The following is a 22,663-nucleotide window of genomic DNA, read 5'->3' as shown; positions in this document are numbered from 1 at the left end:
AGGGGACTAGATCAATTGGGGCATGGTATAATGAAGGCGACCTATAATTTATCAACCAACTGGGACACTTTGAAGAGTACAAAGGGGTATCATTAGTTTCACTGTCATAAACACTTTAAACTCTATTTCATGTAAATCAGGATACTGATTATAATAATATTATAACAGTTAAAATGAACTAGAGCAACATGTATCAACATGATTAGTTTTTAAAATCATTATTAAAAAATATAAGTTGTAGAATGACCAGTGCAACATACCACTAGCCATTTACACATTTTTAAAACAGAATCATATATTGTTTATATAAATACCCACTCATAATAAAAAGTATAAATACAAAAATAACAATAGTGATTCTCTGTGTGATGAAAAAAGGATGACTGAGGTAGAAGAAAAACTAAGTTTAAAATACAATATAAAACAAACAAAAAGGACAAAAAAATGTCAGTATTTGTTAGTTCTGGTTTGGGTTATGGATGTTTATTATATTATTTTCTAACTTCAGACACTCACACCAGATACCCACCAATGGACACCTACTGGTTGGGAAAATTCAGTGAGCTAAATTGTCTCTTTTTAACTAGTGCATGACCTATGTGTTTGTTATACTTGAGAAATCTTTCTTTAAAAACTCAGTTTTTAAGAAATCAGAGCATTCAACAGTAAGTCAATTACAAAGACAGAACCACCCTATTCAAATGCTTCATTTTAAGAGCAGCAGCTGCATTTCTTCTGGGAAAGGTGATTTGAAAAATCAAGATATGGGGCGCCTGGGTGGCGCAGTCGGTTAAGCGTCCGACTTCAGCCAGGTCACGATCTCACGGTCCGGGAGTTCGAGCCCCACGTCAGGCTCTGGGCTGATGGCTCAGAGCCTGGAGACTGTTTCTGATTCTGTGTCTCCCTCTCTCTCTGCCCCTCCCCCGTTCATGCTCTGTCTCTCTCTGTCCCAAAAATAAATAAACGTTGAAAAAAAAAAAATTTTATAAAAAAAAAAAAAAAAAAAAAAAAAATCAAGATATGACAAGCATACAAATTCTAGTATCTTGCCCCAGCCCCACCATGCTATAAAATGACTCACTGGAGAGGGTAGTTTGTTTTATACCATTTTAGCGATCGTTACAGAGTTCCCATAATTTCTAAAAGAAAACATGCATAACAAGAAGTGCTTAAAATTTTCAGATTTACTCTGTTCCTCTTACTGCAGATCCTCAAAATTCAGCTGTAACCTACAATTCTTCTTCCCTTCCAAAAGTGACTGGTATCAAGCCACTTATACTTTGAACTTCTAAAACAGAATGGAAGCAGAGAGGAGATTAGAGTGCAACTCCAAAAAGTAAGAATTGCAGGTTCATAAGGAAATGTTTTAATTTACTTGCCATGAAACAGCAATTTATTGCCCTGTTCTGGAAATAACCATGGAAAACAAGTCACTTTGAAGAGAAATGTTTGCATTTTGGCTTATCTACCCTTCCACCCTATACCTAGCACTGCTGTATCACTTAATTCAAATGCCAACCTTTAGATTCTCTTTGCTGCAACTACAGCCAATTTATGTTCCTCTCATTTCAGAAAGAAATTAACCACTTCCAGAATGTGTCAGACATAAGTAGAAATGCGCTTCACTTTTCAAAAATCTATATGTTATTTACAATTAATAAAAGTCTGAACGTACAAACAAAATAAAAATTAAAATTCCCCCAATACGCCTACTCTGAGACTACCAAAATTAAACTTTTCGTGTACCTTCTTCCAGCTTTATCCCATGCAACCATAAAAATTATGTGTAGTTATGGGTATTTACCTAAAGAAAACTAAAATACTAATTCAAAAAGATATACGCAGCCCTATCTTTATTGCAGCATTATTTACAATACCCAAGATGTAGTAGCATCCTAAATGTCTGGCAATAGATGAATGGATAAGGAAGATATGGTACAAACACACAATGGAATATTACTCAGCCATAAAAAACAAACAAACAAACAAACAAACAAAACAAAACAAAAAAAACAAGATCTTGGAGCACCTGGGTGGCTCAGTCAGTTAAGCATCCAACCTCGGCTCAGGTCATGATCTCACGGTTCATGGGTTCGAGCCCCGCATCCGGCTCTGTGCTGACAGCTCAGAGCCTGGAGCCTGCTTCAGATTCTGTGTCTCCTTCTCTCTCTTCCCCTCCCCCACTCATACTCTCTTTCTCTCTCAAAAATAAATCAACATTAAAAAAAAAAAGGAATAAGATCTTGCCATCTGTGAAACATGGGTAGATCTAGAAGGTAAGTTGCTAAATGAAATAAGTAAGACAGTGGCAAGGGCCACCATTCTGACTGAGCAACCCTAGTGAAAGGAGCCAAAGAAGTAGCACAGGATGTCCCCATTTTCCCTCCCCCTTCCTTTCTCTGGTTGACTTCCCAAACCCTCTATACGCCAGTCCTGGTCCCACCATGTCCCAGAAATAAGAAGAGGAGAACCCTGCACAAGAGACTGGTGACGAGAAGCAGGACACACAGGAGAAAGGAGGTATTCTCCCTGAGAGAGGAAAGGAGGCAAAGCTAAAGGCCAAATATCCCATAAGACAAAAGCCAGATGGCTCCAACTTCATGGAGAGACTCCAGAAAGGGCAAAAGTACTCTGACTCAAGAGACCACAACATGGCCAAAGACAAGAGGAAGAATAAGCAGTTGCCAAGTGCAGGACCAGACAAGAACCTGGTGACTGGTAATCACATTCCCACCCCACAGGATTTGCCCCAGAGAAAGTCCTCACTCATCACCAGCAAGCTTGTAGGGTAACCTCAGCTCCCCTTCTCTCTTCTTCCTCACCCACTGAACTTTTAATATATCATAGGCTGGAGTGGAATGAGTGCCTGGTTAGATCTCAACTTGCGAGCCAGAAATGACCCTAATTCCCATAGGAGCTGCTGAGAAGATGATGTGGGTTGAAAGGGGGCTCTGAGTTCATTTCTTTGGTTAAATTGAGATTTTCACACCCTCACTGAGCCCAAGCAAGGGCCAGAAATGAGAGACTAGGATTGCATAATGCTGTAAATGCTCTTTTTTCTCTGTATGAGAACCTGGGAAGATGTGATTTCTCCTTTTGGAAGAAATATCCCAAAACTGGTTAGGCTAAGCCTTGAGAATAATATGGTAGGTTTACATCTGGAGGCCAACCTGACAATGCTGGGAAAGGCAGACTGAATAATATCTGTTTTCTCTGCTTCTACATGTTTTGTTTTTGTTTTTTTTCCTCTTAGGCTGCTACTGCTTCATATTCCCATTATGGCAGGTTTAGAGAATCCTCAAAAAGAAAAACTCATTTGCTTGCCTAAAACTACAATGCCCACCTAACCTCCCTTACTGAGTGTCTCTTACAGTTTTCCCTGCATCATTTACATGAAACGGGCACTTTCTTTCTCTTCTAGCATGTGCTTTTGAAAATATCATGGGACAGTGGAAAGAGCACTAGGTGTAGAGTCAAGATATCTGGGTTCCAGCTGCACTGCATCTTCGCAAAACTGATGTGTAACCTTGGTAAAGTCATTTAACCTCTATGGGTTTCTATTTCCTCATTTGTAAAAGAGTTGAATATAGATAAGACTGATTCTAATTTCAAAATTGTATAACTGCCAGCTGAAAAAAAACAAACCATGCCATTCATGGTAAAACTAAGTGAGGAAAGCCTGTGGGTGAGCCTACAGATGGGAACCATCTGAAGACTAAATGGGGAGAGAAAAAGTTGAGACTTGGGGGCTATATATTGGAGCAAGAGGGCCTCATAAATATCATGGTTTTCAGCATCAAGGAAAAAGTTCTAAGAAGCTAGCTTCTAGAAGCATCTTGCCCTCGCCCAGTTTCCTGGCCTTTACTGCTAAAAAGTTGCTCTGGCAGCCAACCTGTGGGCCTGAGGACACATGCTTAGTCACACACGTGTGGTGGAGTCCCACATTTCCGATGTAATCAGATGCCAGGTGTATTGTTAAGGAGATCAGAAGAAACGGGACACATTGAGCAAGCCTCTGGGCTTTGGTATTATGGCAGGGCTGGAGCAGCAGGTCCCTAGGAGATGATTCACCTTGGAAGAAGGGGAGGGGGGTCAGGTGGTCCAGGAGAGAGAAAGGGAACATTGAGAAATCTCTGCCTTCCTAGAGCTCAGTAACTTGACTCCTTGACTCCTATGGGATGAGGAGAAGCAGCAATGTGAATTCATGAGCAAGTGGAAAAGAGGGGTGCAGGTGACCAGCACCTTCATTCTATGTATCACTAGTCTGGCCTGAATCCTACTGCTAATTAGGATGGCAGGAGTGAGAACTAACCATTCAAGAGGGTAAGATTTGTAATCCTCTCTCGTCCTCTCACCTCACAAAATCAGATATATCAAACATTGGGCCCGATGAGAATGACCATGAACCTGTTGATACATGTGTGGGGTGATAGCGGGTGTGTATGCTTCTTCCTGACTGGCCATTCACTTTTCAAGCTATCAGATTGGATAGGAGAAAGCTGGTGAAGAAGGAATAGAGAGCAGGATCCCTGGATTCCCTGGGCCCCAGACTCCTTGACTGTCACTTGTATATAATTTTTGTGTTTCTTGCTCCGTTTCCTCATGCTGTCTTCCTTAGTATAAAGTCTGTGTGGGAAGGGGAAAACGCAAAACATCCATGTATAGTTTCCTCAACTGTCCCAGCCATAAACATAAACATGTCATGTTATTATATAAATATATACATAATTTTGTGTGTTTTCTTCAAAAAAAATCATCAGTAAAAGACAAAACACTATGATTTCACTTATATGTGGAATCTAAAGAGCGAAACAAATGAACAAAAAAGCAGAAACAGAGCCATATATACAGACAACAAACTGGTGGTTGCCAGAAGGAAAAGCAGGGGTATGGACAAAATGAGTGAAGGAAAGTGGGAGGTATAGGCTTCCAGGTACAGAATAAGTTATGAAGGTGAAAAGTACAACATAGGAAATACAGTCAGTGATACAGTAATAGTGTCGCATGGTGACAAATGGTAGCTACACTTGTGGTGAGCAGAGCTTAACATACAGACTTGCTGAATCACTGTGTTGCACACCTGAAACTAATGTAACATCGGTGTCAACTATACTTCAGTAAAAATAAATTAAATGTAGTCTAATTAAAAACAGAACACTACATATACTGCTTTGTAGTCTTCTCAATCGGCATTTAATTAATGTCCCTGTTATTTTTGAAAGGGAAAACAAAAATCCCAAACTAATGGCATGTTAAGAGTATAAATTAGGTAACTTTATTATTCAATAATAATTTTTGATTTAGGTAGAAAATTTGACAGCAACGAACAAGCCTGATAATTTCCAAATTGGATACAATGTAAGCAACAATGAGGAAAATGAAATCCTGCTTGAATACTTAGGCTATTTCAATCACTTAAAGCCTCCCCAAAGTCCATTTTGAATTTAAAACAGTAACTATATGACAAAATCAAGAAATAATAAAAGTGAAAATGAAAGTACTGTACAGAACAGTTTTCTCCCAGCCGACAAAACCTGTAACAAAAATATATTAATTATAACAATATTTTCTCCAAAGTTAAGTATCATAAACTGGCGTCTAAGATTACTCATTTGAATAGGTACCTGAAAACTGACTCCCACAAAATAAAGTACGCACCTAGCTCCAGAGTCATATTAAACTATGCTTCTTAGGGGCACCTGGGTGGCTCAGTCGGTTGAGCATCCGACTTTGGCTCAGGTCATGATCTCACGGTTCGTGAGTTCGAGCCCCGCGTCGGGCTCTGTGCTGACAGCTCAGAGCCTGGAGCCTGCTTCGGATTCTGTGTCTCCCTCTCTCTCTGCCCCTCCCCTGTTCATGCTCCGTCTCTCTCTGTCTCAAAAATAAATAAAACATTAAAAAATAAATAAATAAATAAATAAACTATGCTTCTTATATGACAGGTATTATTTTATTCATTGCAATATTCTTTATCAGTATCGAGGCACAGTACACAAGTAACCATGAAACAAAAATAAACTTAGCTTAACTATCTTCCCACTAAGAAATACACGTATGTGAAAAGTCACACCGAAATGAATTTTCAAAAACTTAACTTCACCATTACTTACAATTTAAGAAATGTTTTATCTATAATTTTAATTCATCTTCAACTGACAAGACATCCCTTATGCGTTAGTTCTTCTATTCTTGTCCCTTTCTGTAAATTGACATAGTAATGCATTAAAACTATTCTTTTGGGTGGCTCAGTCAGTTAAGGTCCAACTCTTGGTTTCTGCTTGGGTCATGACCTCACAGTTCATGAGATGGAGCCCCACATCGGGCTCTGCACTGACTGTGTGGAGCCTCCATGGGATTCTCTGTCTCTTCCCCCCCCTCCCCCACTTGCACCATGCACTCTCTCTCAAAATAAACTTTTTACAAAGTATTCTTTTTACTTTCGTATTATAGTTGACACACAATGTTACATTAGTTTCAGGTATAAGCCTCAGTGATTAGACAAGTTATACCTATACTCATCATAAATGTAGCTACAAACTGTCACCATAAAATGCTATGGTAATATCACTGACTACATTCCCTATGCTGTACTTTTCATCCTTGTGACTTACTCATTACATACCTGGAAGCCTGTACCTCCCACTCCCCTTTATTCATTTTGCCTATATCCCTACCCTCTCCCCTCTGACAATCACCAGTTTGTTCTCTGTATTTGAGTTTGTTTCTGCTTTTTATTAAAAGTATTACTTTTTGAGGGCGCCTGGGTGACTCAGTTGGTTAAGCATCCGACTTCAGCTCAGGTCATGATCTTACAGCTTGAGTTGAGCCCGACGTTTAGGCTCTGTGCTGACAGCTCAGAGCCTGGAGCCTGCTTTGGATTCTGTGTCTCCCTCTCTCTCTGTCCTTCCCCTGCTCACACTGTCACTCTCTGTCTCTCAAAAAATGTATAAATGTTAAAAAAAAAAATTGGGGGGTGGGCCTCCTGGGTGGCTCAGTCAGTTGAGCCACCGACTTTGGCTCAGGTCATGATCTCATGGTTTGTGACTTAGAGCCCCGCGTCGGGCTCTGTGCTGACAGCTCAGAGCCTAGAGCCTGCTTCTGATGCTGTGTCTCCCTCTCTCTCTCTCTCTCTCTGCCCCTGCCCCACTCATGTTCTGTCTCTCTCTCAGAAATAAACATTAAAAAAATTTTTTTTTAATTTTTTTAATAGAAAAATGTAAAAAAACTCTGCCTTCCCCACTTGTGGCCATCCTGCTTCTTTTCTCACCCATACTTTTATTTAGCAAAAACATTCTGTGAAAAGCACTGCTAATATGGTAATACAAGAGGTCTTTGTGAATGAGGTACCAAATGTCCCAAAATATCAAAGGCCAGTTAGTATCCAACTCACAAATTCATAAACTGGGTTTGTACTCAAACAGAAAATAAATGATACCATAACCAAAGGTCATTTTTACCTTTGTAAGAGGCACCCTTTAGGTGCTATGCTTGACTTTTCATATATATTTTAACCTAGGAGCAATCAGGTTAGTTCATGCTTACATACAGAAAATCATGTAATTCAAACTATTCAAGAGCTCAGAGTAGACAAAGGTCACAAAAAAAATCAACTGGTTAATGTTTTGCCTAAAGACAGAAAAGAAATATGTACTATTTTCCAAAGAAAATGGTATCTCAAATAATTCAATGACTTTCTAGTGAATTTCTGCAATTCAGTGATTTTTAAACCACAGTGGTCTTTAAATCATAACCCTGGTAATATATATTTACATCACAACCTATTACGCACTATTTTCATTTACATATGTAACTCAAACAAAGGTTTGACAAAACAATACTTGCCCTTAATATTTGTGATGCACTGATTATTTCCTATTCTAGTCAATTTTTTTTAACGTTTATTTTTGAGACAGAGAGAGACAGAGCATAAACGGGGGAGGGTCAGAGAGAGGGAGACACAGAATCCGAAGCAGGCTCCAGGCTCTGAGCTGTCAGCACAGAGCCCGACGCTGGGCTCAAACTCACGGACCGTGAGATCATGACCCGAGCTGAAGTCGGCTGCCCAACCGACTGAGCCACCCAGGCACCCCTCTAGGCAATTTTTTAAATGCAGTCATGACCCATTGAATTGATTTCTCTAACCACAAATGAATCACAACACCAGTTTTGAAAAAGTGCATTAGTAGGGCGCCTGGGGGGCTCAGTCGGTTAAGCGTCCGACTTCGGCTCAGGTCATGATCTTGCGGTTCGTGAGTTCAAGCCCCGCGTCGGGCTCTGTGCTGACAGCTCAGAGCCTGGAGCCTGTTTCCAATTCTGTGTCTCCCTCTCTCTCTCTGACCCTCCCCCGTTCACGTTCTGTCTCTCTCTGTCTCAAAAATAAACGTTAAAAAAAAAAAATTAAAAAAAAAAAAAAGAAAAAGAAAAAGTGCATTAGAAAGTATTGTTTCAACCAGTAAGTGTTTATTCACCATAACGTAACTACAAATACCATATCATGAAATTTTGTGGCTGTTATAGAAATTACATTTACTGATTTTTTTGGTAAAGTCAAACAACAATATAAAAATGTTTACTAAAAGGACAGTATGAAAGAATATTTTAGAATATTATCAAGGGGATAGAAAAGCCAAAATTAGACCAAAAAACATGCTCAATAGTTATATAAATTAGAAAGATCTGTGTGGCAAGATCAATTGATAACTTAGGTTCAAGGGTGCTTAAATACCACCCTTTTCAATAGTTTAGACATTCTTTCCATAACTTCAAATAAACTGAAAATCTGTTAAATAAATCTTTTTTTAGAGATAATACAAAAATAACTAACACACAACTGGAAGGATAATATATCAACTCAAAGGTGGGAGAATTCCTTATCCAAACTGCAGATGTCTCTGGTTTCTGCTCACAGAACAGTCTTAGTCTTAAAAGAGAGATATATTCACATTTTCAAACAGATATTCAAAATTGTGATTTGAAGAAAAAAAAATAACACATAAAAGGGGGATTGACAATAAAGTAGGAAAACAACAAATACTTATGGGAATGGAAAAAATATACTATGATAAAATTAACTTCTCCTGTTTTTTTTTTTTTTAATTTTTTTTTTTTCAACGTTTATTTATTTTTAGGACAGAGAGAGACAGAGCATGAACGGGGGAGGGGCAGAGGCAGAGGGAGACACAGAATCGGAAACAGGCTCCAGGCTCCGAGCCATCAGCCCAGAGCCTGACGCGGGGCTCGAACTCACGGACCGCGAGATCATGACCTGGCTGAAGTCGGATGCTTAACCGACTGCGCCACCCAGGCGCCCCTCCTGTTTTTTTTTTTTTTTTTAAGACTATAAATAATAACCTCAGGTAAAGAGAACCCAGGAGAGTATTTCCAATCCACTGTACCTCAAATCATAACACTACAGTCAATCATTTCTTAGTGCCTTCCCAGAATATTTCCTTTAAATACCATAGTGATTCTGGCACAAGAAAATCTTGGGATGATAAGGGTCTTCAGGTCAAAGGCACTTTAAGGCTAACAAAGTAGCATACTGCACATTTTGGAGGCTGGGAGTGACTCCAAATGGCCTAAAATGATTTCAGCCATGCCAAACCAGGAATCTAGATGTCAAAAAATAAAAATAAAAACCGTATCTTCCCATTTCAAAGAGACGAATTTTGGTTAAGCTGCAAGCTTGTTAAGAACAGCAAATCCAGCCAGCTTGGATATACATTTCTTATTCTAACAATATGGAGAAACACTGTTATTTGCATATAATTTACCTGCAAAATTAACAATTCAATGGTTTTTTTAGTTACTCTGACTTTGCATACACTCATGTTCTTTCCCTCAAACAGCCCAGGAGTCTTTTATAAAAAAAAAAAGGGGGGGGGGGATCTGAAGCAGTAGTTACTAGGGCAAGTGCTCACCATTTGGCAGAATATTTCAATGGAAGCAAACAGTCATCAAAGTGAGATTTAAACCGGCACCCACAGTTCCTAACTTGGTAATCTATTTCAACAAGATTTTAAACATGTTTTTACTCACTTCAATTTTACGTAAACAAGTTCCAACAAACTCACTCACTTTTCCACCACATAGATTTATTTTGAAAAGCAAAATAAATGTGTCCCTAATGGGACACAACAGCTGTTTTTAAAGTAATTTTTCCATCTTTTAAAAGTACATTGTATACTTCATGGTATACTTTAAAAGAGTATTGAAAATCACAGTGGCTTTGACCAAAATAATCTTCTTGTTGTTCTATACATCTCATGCCTCTACACTCTACTTTCATTCAGGAATGAAATCCACAAATATATTGTAAAGTTCAGTGACTTTTTTCCTGTACTTCAAAAAGAACACCAAATGCTACTTCCGCAAGCAGTGTGTTACTAATCATTCCTTTCAAATGATGTCAAATGACATTGAAGACATTAAGAATATGGGGATAAAGAAGGAAAAAGATTATTTTCTTTACGCACTTGAAAATACCCTTAATATTTTTAAAAGCAAAAATGACAAAGCTGTATTAAGAGTAAATGTACACAAATCACCAGAGAGACAATAAACAATTATAACCATAAAAAATAAAACTGTAACAAGTACAAAGAAATGCAAAGACCATAGGTGATAATTTCTAAAATTGTATATTTAGTTAGGGACAAGAGACAGTTCTTGATTTGACATGAGCCCTTTCTCCCAAAGCCACTCTTTACTGAATTGTAAGGGGAAGCTAGCAATATATGGAGACAGTCATCAATCTAATATACATTCTGTCTCATTGCTACTTTCATCTTTACCATAAAATTTAAACTCTCACCAATGAGGAAGTAGTTCTTCATATTTGTAATTGTAGACATGTAAGTAAAAAGAGCAGAATACATTCATTTAATGGCAGAGATACTATTAAAAGTTGGATAAAAACCACACTTACCAATATTTTTTTTTTCTTTTAAAGACCTAAAGTATTTGACAAATTCCAAACTTTTAACAGATATAAAGTACCTTCCCCAACCCTGGGACCTGCAACTCCCTCCCACCAATCCCCTAGCTTAGGCATAAATGTAAACGACTAAAGCCTAAATAGCATAATGAATAGAAGGTGAAAACTGACAAAAATTCTCTCCTTGGCCAATCTCTAGCAGGCTCATCTGAGCCCTCTGCTCAACTAGAACTCAATCTCAGCTTATAAAAACTACAGACTCCACCCCCTCCCCAAACATTAAAATATTTAAACAAACACTAACACAGTTTCTAATCAAGACCCCATCCCTAGGATGACCCCAGTCCCTCTTAAAGTGCCTGCCTAAGAAAGCTCAAGGCTGCCTAAAGAATTTAAGGTTTTATTAGCTGTAACACCTGACTACAGGCCTCTGAACATCCTATCTTAGACCATTTACTGAAAAGAGTTTTTTACAACTGTAAATTCTTCCTCTGTCCCTTTGAGATGCGTATACATCTCCTACATCTCAGGAATCCCTGTCAAAGATATGAAAAACATTTCTTTAAAATGTAAACATTAGAAAGCACAGGGCCTCAGTCTCTCAATCTCAGTAGGAGGGCAGGATCCTAACTTCCAGACAGTCTGCTAATAGATACAACCAACCTAGTCATCATTTACACCGACAAACCCTTTGTGATTTTTCACTTCCTGGACTACTAAGCCAAGTGAGCAACCCCTCCTTATTCCCTCATTCTCCATTTAAAATGCCAGTCACTTCTGCATGAATAAAAGTTGTGTTCAAACTGAACTCTTCCCTATTGCTATATATTACTGTTCAAAGTCTGTCCTTAGCACTTTAACTAGCGTCCAGCTTTATCTACGACAGAATGAGTAGAAAAGGAAAGTTAAACATCTCTCAGTTAGTAAAGACTCAGGTATTTTATTAAGATCATCAGATATGAAATTCTTTAAAAAAATGAAGGTTTAAGTTCATGAAGGAGTCATAATTTAAGGAGTCAACCAAATAGCATTTGGGGGCTGGAAAAGGACCTTGGCAAACATCAAGTCCCAAGCCCTTCATGTTAAAAATGACAACTCTAAGGTCTAAAGAGATTAAGTGATTTACCCAAAGTGATTTCAATAAGGGACGGGATTAGAAAGGGCTAATTCGGCATGATTTTCTTCCTGACTCCAACATGAAAATATCCTTTCTCTTATATGCTCACTGGCAAAAGTAGAATTTCAAGTCAAGATCAGAGATGAACATGTATTACCCTACAACAACACAAGATTTTACAGTTCCAATATACATCAACAACTGTAAACTATGGAAAGCTTGGTGCAAGTACACAGATGATTTCATTTCACTCAGGGAAGGCTATTTTAATAATCCTAACAAATATATGAAGCATCTTGGTAAGGAGAATCTGCTTTCACACACCAGCAAAGAAAACAAAACCCCATGCATAAACACAAAAGGAGGCCAAATAATTTAGATCATCTTAAAAACAATCAAAAAATAAAAATAAAAATAAATTAAAAACCTTTTTTCTGCACTTACCAGCAAAGCATTTGGAACAGAGGTTCATAGTCTTGCTGGACCTGGGGCAAAAAAAAAAGAAAGAAAAGAAAGAAGAGCTAAAAATTCAGTATTACTCTAATGAAAACATAAAGATGTTTGAAATGTAAGCAAGAATCCCCTGGCCAGGCAACTGAACTAATAAACTAATAAACTAATAAACTAACCAACCACCCTCTCCCACAAGGAGACAAAACAAACAAAACAACAAAAACAAAATATGATACTTTATTATCAGTGAGTTAACCAATGATTTGTTTTTTGTGATTAGCAAAACTCAGAAATTAAGTAGCAGCAAGTTCAGAATTACTCTAACATGCCCAGATGACGACACAGGAGTCAATTTGTCCCACAAGATTACCACTTTCCGTCTGTTCACACTGGAACATATACCACAAAATTATCACTACAGACAACGAAACTTTTGTCTCTAAAGGAGTAAAACTGTCTCCCCAGATATATACTCATTTATCTCCATAACATTACTTAAATTTTTATGTTCTCTTCTTTCCTTTCATTCTAGTCCTATTTCAGATCCTGGTCACATTATGACCCTGTAGTTTAAAATTCTTTCTTCAGATGTTACCAATCAAATTATTTTTCATGTCCTTTCATCTGTTAATAATGGCTACAACTCACTGAACACTAACTCTGATGGACACTAAACACATTATCTTATTAATAAACCCAGTATCTGTGAGATACGTATTACCATATTGCTTGCTTCTAAAAATGCACTTTAAAAAAATCACATTAAAATGTCTAGAATCAGGAAACATCATATGATTGGCTACAGATGATGACTAAATTAATGAAATATTCCTACCACCTCCTCCATGGTGTTATTAAATTGAGGGATCTTAGGAAATCAAGGACAGTCTCATCTCCATTTGACCAGCTAGCATTTGCCCAAGGTCACAGAATTAGGAAACGGCAGAGAAAATAAATGACCTTGGGCCTGAGCCAATGCCAAAGGCCATCCTTTGTTCACAGCATAACACAGCACCTGGTACCACACAGCATCCCAGGCACAACAGGGCGGGCAATCAATAACTTGTCTATGAAGTTCTTCTCATCGCTGTTTCCCTTCCTGATTCTCTCCCAAGTGCACTCATTCCTACAGCCATCTTCCAAAAACCTCCTACAATACTCTCTGTTGGATATAAACTGACCTATTTACAGCCTCATTCCCCAGCAACACCCCTCCCAAAATCTTAGTCTTTGCCCAGAGCTGCTCCTACACAGAATAAGCCAACTTTCTTCTGCCCTTCCTAGTAAAGTTCATAATTAATGAAAGCCTCCCTCAGGAAGTATTCCCTGATGGCTATGAAGGTTTCCTTCTATACTGGAACCTAAGACCTAAGGGTAAGCAACTGTCACAGGGTGACAAAATTGGGGTGGGGTGGGGGAGTCATTGCTTCTATTTCCCAAAAGAGATGCTACGTCAACTGGAGGATCTTTCTTTAGAATTCTGCTTAATATAAAGACATCAAAGGCAGTAAGGAAATCTTAACTATCACTAAATGAATAAAAATGGACAAAGAGATGAAAAGATGTTATTAAGAGTGGAATCTAACATTTATTATATTACCTACATGTGGTAAGCATACCAGATGCCTTCAACCCACTTTACCAAACAAGGAAAGGGAGCCTTCCAGAGGGTATATAACTTGCCAAAGGTTACAGAACAAGTGGATGACCCTGGTCTGCCTAACTCCAAAGCCTGTGTTCTTTTCACCCAAATTAAGGCCTCTGCCCCCAATACAGAAGCAGAAGAGTACAAATAATTCCCAAGTCAGCACTCTGGTCGTTTGGGAAAACGGTCCCATGAGTAAAGACTGAATGTATGGTAATCGAGTCAGCTCCTTGAGAAAGCAGAACCTTCCAACAGGATAAAGCTCAATCCCTGACTTCCCCTCCAAATATACATACACATGTATGTGCAGGGAAGCAACCTTGACTGACAGTTATTTCAGTTCCAACTGAAAGAGAACTGAGGATGAAAGAATATCTTTGTTACCAGAAATTCCCCCCAGGAAAGCAGGGCTCTTCCAGATATGGTCACTATCTTTGTCCATGCAGCAGCACTGAAAGCGAGAGGTAATTTGTTTATCACTTCTACTGCCCCCCACATCCAGCAGGTATCATGGAACGCCTGCAAAGAACCACTGAGGGCAGCTCGGCACCAAGTGTGCAGTGTTACCATTTGTGTTTCACAAAACTGGTTAAGGAAAAAAATGGCAAAATAGCATTTTTCTCTGCATCCCCTATTCTTTTCAGAGAATTTATTTAAAATACCACCATACCTAAATTTTACTTAAATGACATTCATCCCACTTTCTGTATAGGAATTTTCCAGCAACATGCTTATCAATGAGGTTGTGAAAGACATAATACAGCCACTGATATTATTAATCAAAACGGAGATGCCTGAAATTTAAAATAAGCCAACATTTGGCTATAGAAATAATGGCCACTGGTAATGCCAACTTGGATCACTCAGGTCAGCAAAACAGAACTTGAAAGAACTGGCAGAGGCTTCTGAGAACTTTTCTCCTTTCTCATGTTCGACATGTGAAACTTGAAGCTAACCATAGGCATACGACTACCGACTGCCCATGGAAAAGCAGTGTGATCAACTTGCAGTCTTGGGACAGACAACAGAGTTCTCTATGTGATAGCAAACATGAAAGGTAAACAGGATTCTCTTATGTCCCACTGCTCCAAAGAAACAGCTCTTATTGAGATCTCCAAAGGCTACCATGTTTCTAAAACCAAGGATTAGTGGCTTGAATAATGGCCGTCCGAAGATAACAAATCCTAATCCCTGGAATTTATTTTATCTGGAAAAAAGGTCTTTGCAGACAACTTAAAGATTTTGAGTTTACCCTGTATTATTCAGGTGGGCCCTAAATGATATAACAAGCATTTCTGAGAAAGGGTAAAGGAGTCTGGAGAGACACACAGAGGAGAAAATGATATGAAGATGAGGTAGAGCTGTAGGAACGTGGCCACAAACCCAGGAATACTGGGACAGCTAACAGAAGCTGGAAAAGGGAAGGAATGGATTCTTCCCTAGGGCCCCACAGAGAGAAGGCAGCTCTGCCAGATTTTGGACTTCCGGCTTCCAGAACTTTAAGAGAATAAATCTCTATTGTTGTTTTTTAAGTTTATTTATTGTTTGACAGACAGATAGAGTGGGGGAAGAGCAAAGAGAGAGGAGAGAGAGAATCTCAAGCAGGCTCAGTGCCATCAGTAGCAAGAAGCCCAACACCAGGCTCAAACTCACAACCTCAAGATCATGATGACCTGAACCAAAATCGAGTCTCAGATGCTTAACTGAGAGAGCCACCCAGGTTCCCCTAAGTCTCTGTTGTTTTAAGTCATCCAATTTGTGTTAATTTGTTATGGCAGTCTCACAAAACAAATACACAGTTAGGTCTCTGATCATCTCAATGCCTCCCACTCAACAGCATTCATCCAGATCCATCCCTCTTGAAACTCTCTTTACTTTTGCCTTCTTGTTGCTTGGATCCTAGATCAAATTTACCCCCCCCCCCCCCCCATCTAGTTTTCCTCACCTAACTGCTCTCTTTTAGCCACCTTTTCTGGCTCCTCCTCCAATGTCAAGACCTTTACCTGGAGGTCCCAGGACTCAGTCCCTGTTACCTCCACTTCTCCCATGGCTTTAAATATCGTATCTAAACAATAGACTCACAAATAAATGTTCACACTCATCCCAAACCTCTTCACCTTGCTCCAAACTCATGTATTAAAATGCCTATTGGGGCGCCTGGGTGGCGCAGTCGGTTAAGCGTCCGACTTCAGCCAGGTCACGATCTCGCGGTCTGTGAGTTCGAGCCCCGTGTCGGGTTCTGGGCTGATGGCTCAGAGCCTGGAGCCTGTTTCCGATTCTGTGTCTCCCTCTCTCTCTGCCCCTCCCCCGTTCATGCTCTGTCTCTCTCTGTCCCAAAAATAAACGTTGAAAAAAAAAAAAAAAAGAAAAGAAAAGAAAAAAAATAAATAAATAAAATAAAATGCCTATTTGATATCTCAAAATGCAGCTCAGAGTCAACATTTCAAACTAGAACTTTCAATACTCCCAAACTTGCCTGATGCATTTTATCCACTTTTATGAATAACAACACCTTCTTTCCAGTTGCTCAAGTCAAAATTCTAGAAACCAACTTTGATTTCCGTCTTTCCTGTAGTCTCTCATACACAGTACTCAGCAAGATCCACTGGGTCTATTTCCAAACAGACCTCAAATTTATCTACCCTCTCCTTTGTCAATGCTTCCACTCTGGCAACCATTACCTCATACCTGGGTCATTGTAAATGACTTTTTAGTGGTCTCTCCATTCCCACTCTTGATTTCTTAAAATGATTTTGCAATGAGTAATCTTTTAAAAGCAAATTAGATCATGCTATTTCTTGCTTAATGCCATCCAACAATTTCCTACTGCATTTAATATAAAATTCAAACATCTTACCAAAACCATTTAGTTCCCTCATGGTCTTGCTCTGCCTACCTCCCCTCTTTATTTCTCACCATTTTGCAACCCTCACTTACCACATTCCAACCACACTGGCCTTTTTTCCTGTTCCTGGAATGTGCTGTAGAGCTCTTGCCCATGCTGTTTCTTCTACCCTCAAATCACAGTTAAGACTAGCTCTTTCTTGTCACCCAGGTCCTGGTTCAAACCTCCTCAGGCTTCACCTGACCACCAATTTAAATCAGTCCCTCTTCCTGTTTTCTTTTAACAAATGACCCTCTTGGTCACTCCTGCCTAGTACTTAATAGGTACCCAATATTTGTTAAATGAAGAAATGAATCCCCCTTCCTGAAGGCATGACACATAAAACCCTAAGTAGATTTAAAAAATGTATTTTGTAAAGGTCATTCAACACTATCTAGAAGAAAGGGCACCCACAATTCCTGTAGCTGTCTGCCTGTCATTTCTCAGGAGCTCTGTCATACTGTATTACCTACAACTGGGAGATAATGCCACCCTATGTACCTGGCCATGATTTGTCACTCAGGAGATAACAGGTGGCAGACACTTTCAGAAGTTTCTTTCCAATGAAATGGAGTTGGAAAGAAACCAGCTTAAATTTTTCTCTCCTTTCAATAAATGTTTAATATTTTCTAGTTTTGAAAATACATGACCCTTGTACAGAGTTTAGAAAAAGAACATAAACATTTAAGTGAAAATTAAAGATCAATGATAATCCAATCCCCCAAAATGAGAATTGTTAACATTATGAAATAACTCCTTCTTATCCTATGGGTATACATAATTAAGAACAGTGTTGGTAAAATTGTATGGTACGTTCATAGGCGTGCATTTTATTAGGTGTTATAACACATACACGTTACATATTCTCTTTTGCATAGATCACATATTTCACTTTTAAAAGTGTTATAAAAATATGTAAATTTCATTTTCATTTTGTATTTACGTTTACTATTTTCCATGTCATTACGTATTCTTGAAAAACATGCTTGTTGGGGGCGCCTGGAAGGGTGGCTCAGTTAGCTGGGCATCCAACTTCAGCTCTGGTCATGATCTCCCAGTTCGTGGGCTCCAGCCCCATGTCGGGCTCTGTGCTGACAGCTCAAAGCCTAGAGCCTGCTTCAGATTCTGTCTCTCCCTCTCTCTCTCTAACCCTCTCCCACTCACGCTCTCTCACTCACTCTCAAAAATAAATATTAAATATTAAAAAAAAAAAAACACCATGTTTGTTGCTCTGTAATAGTCCAATACATACTAATCCTATAATTTATTTAGTCATTCACTTAGTTTTTGGATGTTCAGTCTTTGCCCAGATTTTTTGTTATAAATATTCCTATAATGAGCATTTGGGGATATAAATCTTTGGTCATAAATCTTTCATTAAAATTGATTCTGAGGAGAATTGCTAGATGAAAAAGTATGGTTTTAGTAAGTATTGCCAAATTCCTTACCAGGTAAGTTCTACCAATTTACACTGTCCTCAAAAGGATCTGAAAGTACTTTTTTCAATACAGTTTCACCAGCATTAAGTATTATTACTTTAAAATCTTTGCTTGATGGGAGAAATGGTTATCTTAATCTGTTTTCTTCCAAAATAAAAAATTTTCCAATTTTGAAGGATATCAATTTCTTAAGGAAGAATCAATTAACTTCTAATTAATTCATCATGGGGAATTAGAACCACATTACTAATTTTTGAAAATCCTAGAAACATTTTGTATTTTCTTGATCTCCATATAACACTATTGTATCTCCCTACCCCAGAAACATATACATGCCAGGTCCTCCCCCACTAAATATTTTAATATAAATGCGGAGGGGTGCCTGGGTGGCTCAGTCGGTTAAGCAGCCAACTCTTGGTTTTGGTTCAGGTCATGATCTCACAGTTTTGTGAGTTCAAGCCCCGAGTCGGGGTCTGCACTGACAGCATGGAGCCTGGTTGGGACTCTCTCCCTCTCCCTCCCTTTCTGCCCCGTCTCTCCCTCCCTCCCTCCCTCTCTCTCTCTCTCTCTCTCTCTCTCTCTCTCTCTCCATCTCCCTCTCTCTCAAAATAAATAAACTTTAAAAAATTTGTTTTAATGTGGAAATAAAAAACACTGTCACCATATCAATGTTCCTTCAACAATAATACTATTTTTGGTCCAACAATGTGGAAGAAACTGAGGCACAAAAAAAAAAAAAAAATTAAAAAGAGTCAAAAAGAAAAAAATGGTACCAGCATGGAAACATACCAAAGCCCTTCCTTCCAATCTTAAGGTCCCTAAATTTCTCTAGGTTAGGCATGGATCAATAAAACTACAAAAATTTAGACTACAAAGTGATTTCCTTTTTTTTTTTTTTTTTTAAAGTAATCTCTACACTGAACCTGGGGCTAAAACTCACCACCCTGAGATCAAGAGTCAAACACTCTTCTGACTGACTGAGCCAGCTGGGCACCCCAATGTGGTTTCCTTCTTAAAGAAGAGAACTGATCTGTAAAAACCAATTAGTCACATTTCCTAGTTCAATCTTCTTTAATAATCTGTAAGAAAGAGAGGAGGGAGGAGAGGTTGGGGAACAAGGAAGGGAGAGGGAGGTGAAGGAAGAGAAGGAAAAATCAAATCACAAAGCGTTCTCCACTCTAAAAATCTTTCCAGTTGCCTAGAAGTAAGATTAGATGATTAAAGGCCAGTAACAATATGTGTGCCAACTCGTACACTTACAGCCAGAAAGTCTAACTTCCTACAACAGCTAGGAAGCAAGAAACAGCTCTACTAAATCATCACTCTTTGCTCATCCCCGGCAAACAAGAAAAAGGACAGTTCAAACAGATGACATTCTAGCTGGCAATGACAAAGGAGGCTTTCAACAGTGCATCCAGCCTGTCTCAACTGTTACACATCACTCTAAATCATTCAGACAATGTCTGCAAAGTTTTCTTTTTAAGGGAATATTACAAAGAAAAAGATGGGGTGGTTAATAAGGAGGATCATTTCTAGAATGTAGCAGTATGGGTCATACTACTTTAAAAGATAATTTCAATTTAACAACTTAGATTCCAGTTGGGGTACTGTAATGAATGGTATCTTAACATTTTATACCCAAATTCAAGGAAAGCAAGGACACAGCATACACCTCTGGTTTTATGTGTTTTAAGTCCCTACACTAAAAAGACATATAAATGTAAAACAAGTCACCTGATCATCTGTGACCCTGTATACATTACTGAGAGCTTAGTCCAGCACTAGCTAACAAAACAAGATGAGCCACGTCCATCAATAAACTAGTAAAAAGAAAGACAAAAATTAAAACATGTAACAGCTCTCACAGGAAAGGAAGAAAAACGATGAACTAAATAAAAATGCCAAATAATTTTTCCACATAAGAGAAACTAATGACACTATCAACTCTAACACAAAATGGTATACAGTGGCTGCAGCTGTCTTACCATATATGCCCAAATATAAGGAAAGGATTTCTTCCCCTAAAATTATCCATAAACACACACACACACACACACACACACACACACACACACACACACACACACCTGTTTTACAATTAAGTCTTTACTTCTGAGGCTGGTACCAGTAATCTTATACTAAATGCCAACGGGGGAGAAAGAAGAGCTTCCAAAAAACCTAAAAGTGAAAAACCCAGGGAAAGGGCATGGGGAGGTTTCAAAAGAGGAAGACCGTATCAATAGAATTAAATGCCCAGGGGCATTTATCCAGTCAGAGTCTGTGAAAAGGGTGAAGCAGTAAAGTCCTTAAGTTTTAAGGGGAGTAAAATGCAGTTTTAAATACAGACTTCATACTATTTTCTGGAGTATGATCTCATAATTACAAGTAGTCGATCCCACTGAAAAAGGTTTTTGAAGATGACTTAAAAAGCAACACAATAAAAGCCTTGGAATGTTAGGAAGATTACAAATAACATTAAAATGATGGCAATTCTCCTAGTGTTATATGAATGGATTCTTGTGGCTTCAGATAAAATTTCCAGTAAGAGCAAACATTTACAAATTTTTACAGTGTTCTACCTCAAATAACTTATAAGGAAGTGAATAACTGAAAAACTGTGCTCAATAACTTTAAATGTGGTTTTAGTAAACACTGAAGACACTGATATCTGTGAAGATGCAGAAAGTTCAAATAGATTGGTTTCATAAAGAGAGTGTGGAAAACCTAGTTGTTTTTTTTTTAATGTTCATTTATTTTGAGAAAAAGCAAGCAAGCAGAGGAGGTGCCGAGAGAGTGGGAGTGAGTGAGAAAGAGAGAGGGGGTCCCAAGCAGGCTCTGTACTGTCAGCACAGAGCCCACTTCAAGTCCTCTGTTCAGCTCTCTCCCCCTCCCCTACTTGCTCTCTCTCAAAAACAAAATTTAAATAAGTAAAACATTTAAAATTTACATTGGGAACATACACAAATGCATACAATTTTATATAACCTGTGATCTTAAATAAGCATGTGAAGTCATCATAGTGATAAAATAGAGAATATAAATCTCTTTATGTTATTTTCTTTACAACTGCATATAAATCTACAATTATCTCAAAATAAAAAGTTAAATTAGAGTTTTAATACGTATATGTGCAATTAGCACTTTAACTAGACATTTAATTACTTCACCTATACCCTTAAAGGTTTCTATATTCAAGTTGACCAAAACACTTCTTTCTCTTATTGAGAAAATGTAAGACTGCCTTATATCTGGGTCTCTTCATCTGCAAATATATGGTATTTCAGGAAATTCAAACTCTAAGTTAGAATAAAACTAATGTTCAGCAGAATTCACTTTTGTAAAAGTAGAGAAAAAAAAGACTGTTAACTGCTGTCCAGCTACCTAAAAAAATTTTATATACAACTTTTTAATGAAGTATTTTTTATTTTTGAGAGAGCACAAGCAGGAGAGGGGCAGAGAGAGAAGGGAAGAGAGGATCTAAAGCAGGCTCTGCACTAACAGCAGAGAGCCCAGTGCAGGGCTCAAAGTCACAAACCGCAAGATTATGACCTGAGCCAAAGTCGAACACTAAACCGACTGAGCCAACCAGGTGCCCCAATATACACATTGATTATTAAATTTCTCAAACTATTCCCATCCAGTTTGCAAAAAAGTTTCTTAGAATTCTATAGTAATGGACGGTACTTTCTGGAGTGATAAAAATATTCTTTACCTGGGTGACGATTACACATATACATAGTACACACTGATCAAAATTCATTACATCATACATTTAAGATTTTGTATTTTACTACATATAAATTATAGCTCAATAAAATATTATAGCTATAAAAAATTTTTTTTATTTCAACACCTCATTAGGCACTACTACTGTTACATTACAAAAGACGTTCTTCATGTTGCCATGAAAACAGTGAGGTTTTTTTCCCCCAACCATTTGGTATAGGAGCAAAAATCTGAGAAACTGAGAAAAAAAAAACAAAACCAGAGACACGCTGAGGTATTCCCTGCCTTATTTTTCTCCTGGCTAGCCATGCTGCTGCTCCCAACAGGTAGGGGAAAGGGACACTACATTTATGGAGGTCAGAGTGTTTTGCCCTGAACAGTGAGCAACATAATTAAATGGCAATGAAACTTCTGCAATGGGTTAATAATTAAACTAAAGAACCACTTCTTCCAAGGCAAAATA

General features: G+C 38.3%; 1 protein-coding gene and 1 pseudogene across 1 annotated transcript in view; one reads left to right on the top strand and one right to left on the bottom strand.

Moving 5' to 3' along the window:
• Window positions 1–22,663, bottom strand: part of ZFAND3 (zinc finger AN1-type containing 3) — a 328,034-nt gene that overhangs the window by 207,786 nt on the left and 97,585 nt on the right. Inside the window, exon 3 of the mRNA XM_047858007.1 lies at window positions 12,498–12,538. Coding sequence (XP_047713963.1) covers window positions 12,498–12,538 — 41 coding nt within the window. The remainder of the gene's footprint in view (window positions 1–12,497; window positions 12,539–22,663) is intronic.
• On the top strand, window positions 2,445–2,792 carry LOC125165300 (alpha-endosulfine-like; annotated as a pseudogene).

Source organism: Prionailurus viverrinus, chromosome B2 (genome assembly GCF_022837055.1).
Source record: "Prionailurus viverrinus isolate Anna chromosome B2, UM_Priviv_1.0, whole genome shotgun sequence".
Classification (NCBI taxonomy): Eukaryota; Metazoa; Chordata; class Mammalia; order Carnivora; family Felidae; genus Prionailurus; species Prionailurus viverrinus.
This window is presented reverse-complemented; position numbering and strand designations above follow the sequence as displayed.